The following is a 7,913-nucleotide window of genomic DNA, read 5'->3' as shown; positions in this document are numbered from 1 at the left end:
TATATATAACAGAATAAAGACTAAAAATACTGTACATTAAGGGAAAAATTTCAACATAAATACTGCGTAGTTACACAAAAAAGACTCTAGTCCAGAAGAATGTGGATCTGTGTTTGTTAAAATGTACATGTCTCTTTGACACACCATTTATAATTAATGAACAAATTAATTTTTTTATTGCACAAAATAGATCAGGGTGTATTTGCCAATTTATTATGAAGGAGTGCAATACTTCTTATTGCAAAAACAAAGTACTCATCACAATAATAGTGTTTTTTTTTTAAATAAAATATTTTAAAAAGATTATCTCTCATTAGCCCACCTGCTTCTCCTCATCCTCACCTCGTCTTTGGAGGTGCAGACGTGTCGGGACACTCAGTGGAAAACAGCTGCTTGTTCGTTGTGTATAAAGTGCTATTAATGTATAGATACACAAAGTGTGGAGCGGATTCACTAAACTACTGTGATCAATCAGCATGTCAGGACATTGACATCTGCTGGAGAGGCACATAAAGCTCTTTAATGTTTGCGCAGCATGACGGCAGTAGGTTGACACCATCATGGTGACAGACCCTCACGTGTCGGGCTAAGAAGGGTGACTGAATGGAAGGGTGAAAGGGGCGACCTCATTGTCAATAATTTGGTTTATGATGATTCCAAAGTTTCAACCTTTTATTCTGACCTTTTGTCTCACTTTTCATGTTGCTACATGAGCAGCCCGCTTCATTTGCAGTATATAAAGATTCAGTGGCATTTAAGTGTGCCATATTATTTCAACTGATGGAAAGTAACATGAGCTGATAAACACTTAATTTACAGTAAATAAGTTTGACATCTTATATTTCAGAGGTAGCAGCCATCAGCATGATGTAATTTCTATATTATTTTTATAGTTATTTTTCCATGTGTATTAACTTTTAGTTTGTATTATTTAATGGTATTTATGGTGCTCCTGGGAGACCCCTGGTGGTGTGGGGGGCCTATAGCAGTTACTTAACTCTCATATGCCTTGGGTTGGCTCTGCACATAGCTTATCTCATATAAATAGTAATGAATGTATATTTTTAGCATTGGAAATAAAATCACAAATATATCAATCAAAGAAAATGACACAACTGGTAACTGAAAAATTAATTTGCATCAAAAACAAAAAAACAAATCGAGTTGGTAGTTAATGTCAGTCCAGCAGCTTCTGCCCTTAAATAAAAATGCAACAAACTACTTAGCAATGGTTCCCAGTGAACAGTTGACAATAGTTAACAATCGTAAATTAAACACAACTAAAATGCACACTAGTTATAACAGTTAAAAACTTAAACAAAACATGGCAAAATTACACCTAAGACCCTGTATTAATATAGTTATATCTTAAGTATTACTTGTAAAGAATACATAGAGCTGATCCCAACACATACCACGTTACAAACAACAAAAGAGGAGAGGAGCTGACGGTTAGTGGTTGCTATGGTAACCAGCAATGGCCAAGAGCAGCATAACTTATATAGCTATGAAAATTAGGATAAAATTTTAACTTTTTAACTAAACAAAATTTATTTGAAGAATAAATAAGCAGATTCTGACAAACTTAACATCCATAAAAATGCTGAGACGAAACCCGTTACTGGTTGCTATGGTAACCACCGACCGTCGAGTGACGCGATATAGCTACAAAAATCAGGAGAAAATAACTTTGACGGAAAAAAATAATAATAATTTGAAGAATAAATAAACCATTTTTGATAAACTTCACTCCCTTAATAATATTTTGTGTCACCAGGTCAGCGTGTTGGAGGGAAACCTGGGAGAGACCGGACACAAATACTCCATGGAGATGGACCGCCTACAGGCTACCCTGACGCAGCTGGAGGACGAGCTGTCCCAGCTGCGTTTGGACATGCAGCGCAACAAAACCGACTACGAGCAGCTTCTGCGCATCAAGCAAAACCTGGAGATGGAGATCGCCACCTACAGGCGGCTGCTGGAAGGAGAGGAAATGTAAATACGGGAGGGGAACTGGGAAAAAAAATCTAATAAAAAGTAATCGCTTAGATTAGGATTTTTCTGTCCCAGATACTGACCAGAGCTCTTCATAACTTTGGGCAAAATTATTAAGAAGGAATGTTTTTAAAACTTTAAAAATTGATTCGTTTTTCTGCATAGAATTACGACAGAAATCATTATGTTTGTGTCGTTTTATGTTTTATAAGAATAAAATAAACATTTTATTTATATAAAAGCTTGATGCTTCTCTTCTGTGAAAGTATAAGAATCAACAAAATAAAACAGCCAATTTTTGATGACATATTAATTAAAAAAAATTATTTTTGAAAGTGTCCATCCATGAACAAAAGTTGTTTAGTAGGATATTTTAATGCGAGTGGGAAAAAACTAAAATGAAAATGTATTCTCTTGGTTTATAAACTTGTCAAATCAGGTCACGTGACAGAAACTGCAGCATCCAATACTGTCTCTTTTTTACTGTAAGCATCATTGTAAAGAGTGGAAACTTTGAGATTGTTGGAGAAAACATGTCCTCACAGAAAAAACAACTGATGTTAGGAACTACATTTAGGATTATTATACAGATTGTTTAAAATGGCCTCATCAAGACATTCCTACTAAAATGTTCTTTAAAACTCTTTACATTCAACTGCATGTCAGTTTGTTTAAAACAACAGACCTTTGATTGCTGGGAGTAATCCTTTAAATTAACCTTTAAAGCAACTTTAAGCTCAAATTTAGCCAAATTTAAAATGCTGTCTTAGTCCTATAAAGTTACTATAAATGATTGCATTTTAATTTAACTAAGAAATAATGAAAGTTTACAGTAGCAACAATCCTTTACTAATGCTTTACACCATAAAACATCATACAGTAACCAATTATTAAACAAGCAATAATTAGATTTTGTGAAAAGTCACATTAAGCAAATATATGTCAAATATATTAATCCATGATCTAGTTATAAATCAAAGGTGGGTTTTTAGCCTTGATTTAAAGGAACTCTGTTTCAGCATTTTTGCAGTTTTCTAGAAGATTGTTATAGATTTGTGGTGCATAGAAATTGAATGCAGCTTCTCCACAATAAAATAGAATAAATAAATTAATAGAATATAATAGATTAGAATGGTTCTTTATTTGTGAAAATATTCTGCTTTTGCACAGTGGTTGTGAAAAAACCTCCAAGATTAAACTAATTACTTTTTTTATTTATCAAGCACAGATCTGAAGATAAATGAAAAAGGAGCTTCTCATAGATTAATATTAATATCCTAAATTGTAGAGACAAAAAAAGTTTACTTGTCCAGTATATTTCAGCAACAAGGCATTTCAAAGTGTTTTACATCATAAAACATAAAAATAAAGTCATAAAACATCATTGAGAAACCAGTGACAAACATGACTTAAAGTGGACTTTGTGGTATTTTTGAAGTTTGTGTTTGTTTCATTAATGCTATAACTTTTTATTACAGGGTAAAAGAAATGCCTCCGCCTCTTAAAAGTAAGTTTAGACTATTATATTTCGCAAACTTTTTTTTTTTTTGATCTAATCTGTATCTTTTTCACATTATCTTCGGAAATTCCAGCAAGATAAGAAAAGCATTTGATCCTTTATGGATTTTTTTTCTGTTAACTTGATCCACACAAAAGAAAAGAAAAGAAAAGAAAAGAAAAGAAATCTCTCCCTGTTGGAGTCGCGTTGACCCAGATCATCCAGTCATTAGATTTCAGTCCAGCTTCACCTCAATAAAAACTCACCAGGCTGTATTTTCTCACTGTGTCGGCACCGGTCCAGCTGGTATCAGATATTTGTTCATCTGTTGCAGAAGACCCCGAGGTTCGGACCAGGAAGATCGTAAAAGTCGTCACGCAGACGATGATCAACGGAAAAGTGGTCGACGAGTCCAGTGAGGTGGAGCAGATTGAGGACAGCAAGAAATGAGCCAAAATAAAAAACTCTGCTGGGTTTTATAAGCCAAATAACTCGACGTACTTCTCTGAAAACTCTGGAAATGAGGATTAAATTTTAGGTGGAAAGTTTTCACTCATAGATTATTTCATTTAAATTCTTATCTTTACATTAATCTGCTGGTTTCTAATGTTTTGTTCAACTTTTACAACATTAATTAATCAATTATTGGTTGTACAAAGTCTTTGAACAAGTATTTTCTATGCAATTCAAGTTTTTAAACAGAATTGGTTTTGAACTTTACATTCTTTTTTTCCCTACAAATTTCTGTAAAAACATCAGAAAGATTTTACTGCCATTTATTTGTTTATAAATTAAATAAATAGATGTTACCCCACTTAGAGTGTAAATCTGAATGATTATTTTAGATCTTGTTGCAAAAGTATAATGGAGTATCATGGTCATACTAAAAAGAATAACACCAAAAAAATTACAAGATAAAACAACAGTCATAATATTGCCAAAATAAATTTGTATGAGAATAAAGTAAAAAAAAAAAAAAATAACAAGTCATAATATAACAAAAATAAACGAGTGCAAAAACAAAGTCATATTACAAGAAGTTGTAGTATTACCAATATAAATTCATAATATTATGAGAATAAAGTCGGAATAATGTGAGATCTGCTGTTTTTCATAGAAAAAAAAGGTTAAATATTAAACATATAGCCAGAATTTGGCAGGTTGCGAAACCTATGATTGAGACAGATCTACAGACATTTAAGAGTGAAGTAGAGAAAAATTCACCATAAATTAAAACTTGTGCATTTATTTCTTGCTTTTAAAAATGATTGAAGTTGCATACTGTATAATTATTATATCCTGGGGAAAAAAATGGCTGAAATAACATGACATTCATGCAAATGATGAGTGGATGCAGATTTTTATCTGTAATGTCACAGACATTTAATTATTCATTACTTAATAACAGTTACAAATGAATCAACCTGGAAGGATTTGAGCTCAAACTGAAACTCTGCCTGATACCCAGAGAACAAAAGAAGAACCAGAGAAACACGATTTGGCTCCAGCAGCAGGACACAAACAGCAGTAGTTTCACGTTACGACCCGGTGGGAGAGTTTGTGTCAACATTTTCACAACAAATATTTCAGCGAGAGACGGATTGGAACAAAATCCTCCATAGCTGAAAGTGGAATGTGTTTTAAAAGAGGTTAAACGGAAAGATGGCGACTAAAGACGTCTTTAAAAATTATTCAGAAGTTTTTGTTCTCCACCTGAAACCCGATCATGTCCTAGGAGACAGAACGCTCCGAGAGCAATCATGGTGTCTTTTGGGGATTTTTTTGTGTGTTTTTACGTCTAATATGTGAAACTTCCTGTTTGGTAAAAGTTTCTCGGAGATATTGCCGTTTTGTTTCCAAATCAGGGATGTCAAACTCATTTTCAATTTGGACCACATCAAGATCAAGAATGTCTTTAAAGGATAGAATATATTAATAAAACTTCCCAAAAACAAACTGTTAAAATATGAACAACAGTTAATGAGAAGAACTTCTTGAAATTAAATAATATTAAACATATTTTTACCTTGATCTACTTTGGCAGAATACAGGTAAAACTGCTCTTTTGATTGATAAAATAATATTTAAGCACATACAGTTATATAAAATGTTTAATTTCTAGAGTCTAGAGCAGAGCTGGGCCTGTTTATCTGTAGAAAGTGTGACTAGACTTACTGTGTAGCACAAATGCCTCTTTTTTCTGCAGTTCTTTGTCATGTTTTCGGCAAAACAGTGTTTTTATGGAAACAAAAACTTGACAACAATTAAAAAATGCATGGAAAACATGTTAAAGAATGTAGCAAAGAACAATCTGAGCTTATATACTGGGAGAGATGTGGAAATGACAAGGCAACCAGATAATTGGAGAAACGAGGAACCGCTGCATCAGAGAGCAAACAGGAAAACAATTACAGTGGAGCTGAATGAAAGAGAAGGGATGAATGCTAAGAGATCAAAACACAAATGCTAAATCAGAACATAAGATTAAACGATTAAACTTAATGCTAAAGAATGGACATATGCAGAAACACCTCAATGGCTATAATTAGAAACTAAGAATATGGCAAAACGAAAATAAATAAACCTCAAAGAAATGATCAAAACACCCTCTTAAACGGCTAACTTCACAGATTTCTTCCTTTTTGTTTTAAACCATGTCACAATAAATATTATATTTTTTAATAATATTTTACTTTGTCTCGTTTTAAAGAGTTTATAAGAAAATTGATGTTTGTCCATATATACTCACTTATACTTGCAGGATTTCCAGCTGTCATTGGGTGACAGGACCTTCTTGCTGCAACCGGTATGGTTAACCACTGCGCCACCGTGTGGCCTTCGCCATATTTACATCCCATTGATTTCAAAGTAAAACTTCCGAGACAGTTTGTTCAACATAAATAAATAAGGCACAAATTATATATATAATGCTGTTTGCATTTTTGTAAACAATTGTAGTATTGATTGTAATTAACAGCATTATTGCTGAGATGTTCCAAAAGTACGCATTTTTAGCCGGAGTGTCAATAAACGTGAAGAGTTCATCAAATATTCCAGCTGAAGGTAATTATAAGGAGTTTAAGCAAAGTTAGCAGGTCATTATCTGGTCCTTTAATCTTTGATGAATCATCATTAGACTATGAAAACGAAACTGTTGGTACAACTTTTTAGCCGCAAATCTTAGAAACACCGCCCTCTTGTGGTTGGAAAACGTAATACACATCTACTTTATAAATATATGTAAAAAATATGGTTTCAACTTTCAAATTTCAACCTTTGCTTTGGTTTTTGTCAACTCTTTTTCCTATGTAATTAATTAATAATTAGCATGAAAAATACTTTATATTTAATAAGATACAATATTATCTTGAAGTTCTCATTCAATTTGATGTAATTGAAAAAATCTTGAAAAAACAACAACAATAAAAATATGCAACCATTTTTAATCTTTTCGTTCTCATTTAATCCTTGGATGAAAAGTAAATCATGTCTGTTATCAAAAAACTCATATTTTTGTGCAAAAGACAATATTGTTAAATCTTTACGTGCTGAAGTCCGGACACTTCTCTCATAATTCAGTTGCATGTTTTAGATAAACTTTGCGAGTTTTTTTGTTTAATTCCAATTTGGTGTTTCAGAAAGTGACTTAATTTAACAAAAAGAGCCCAACAGTAACATATACGTATTTCTGCAAAACGTTTCAGTAATTCCCAGGAATCTTGGTTTTCAGGTTTACTGTATCTCCAGCCTGGTTTAGGAGAGTGATTTAGATTTTACCACAGCTCCTTATAAACCAAACAGAAGTGCTGTAGCGTTTCAAATCCAATGCTGTCCTTTCAGAAACACGCATCCTGGGAAACTGCAGCGGACTCCAGTGTTTATTTTCACATAGTGCACAGCTGGCTGTGAGCCTGGATGAAAGCTTTTTTCTTCGCTTTTTGTCAACTTTTATTTTCAGTGCTACTGTAAGAGTAATTGTTTAGCCATGAAACAGGTCATTTATGTTTATTTCTCCAAATTTTCTAAAGTACACCATACACTGGTGCATATTTCAGGAGCAAATACATTCATTTGGGTTTGTCGTGGCTTTGCTTGGAAACATGATACTGAATTTGGTTGCACAGAGCCTTAGGATAAAGTTAAATACTATGTCTGGGTAATATCTACTTAAAAACACACACAAAGCCAAAAAGTAGATTTAGCTTATGTAAACTTGTGCTAAAATGTTGATTTATACACTGTTTTGCAAGTTTGGGTGACAAATTTCATCACATCATGATGCTCTTACTCTTAGTTTGGAAGCTTAATAGAATAAAATGAACATATTCCACAAAGCAGAAGCCAAACAACAACCCAAGTGTCTTAAAGTATTTTATTTACTCTGCTATTATTTGCGAATGGCTTGTTTAGTGTCTCTCCT

General features: G+C 33.0%; 1 protein-coding gene across 1 annotated transcript in view; it reads left to right on the top strand.

The window, feature by feature from the left end:
- The window catches only part of krt1-c5 (keratin, type 1, gene c5), an 11,756-nt gene extending 7,579 nt beyond the window's left edge, over positions 1-4,177 (top strand). Inside the window, exons 7-9 of the mRNA XM_008417991.1 lie at positions 1,778-1,995; positions 3,474-3,502; positions 3,828-4,177. Of these exons, the coding sequence (XP_008416213.1) occupies positions 1,778-1,995; positions 3,474-3,502; positions 3,828-3,943 (363 nt within the window). The 3' untranslated portion in view covers positions 3,944-4,177. The remainder of the gene's footprint in view (positions 1-1,777; positions 1,996-3,473; positions 3,503-3,827) is intronic.
- Positions 4,178-7,913: the final 3,736 nt, after the last annotated feature.

Source organism: Poecilia reticulata, linkage group LG9 (assembly GCF_000633615.1).
Source record: "Poecilia reticulata strain Guanapo linkage group LG9, Guppy_female_1.0+MT, whole genome shotgun sequence".
NCBI classification, from domain to species: domain Eukaryota; kingdom Metazoa; phylum Chordata; class Actinopteri; order Cyprinodontiformes; family Poeciliidae; genus Poecilia; species Poecilia reticulata.
The sequence above is the reverse complement of the archived record's forward strand: the minus strand, read 5'-3'. Positions and strand labels throughout refer to the sequence as shown.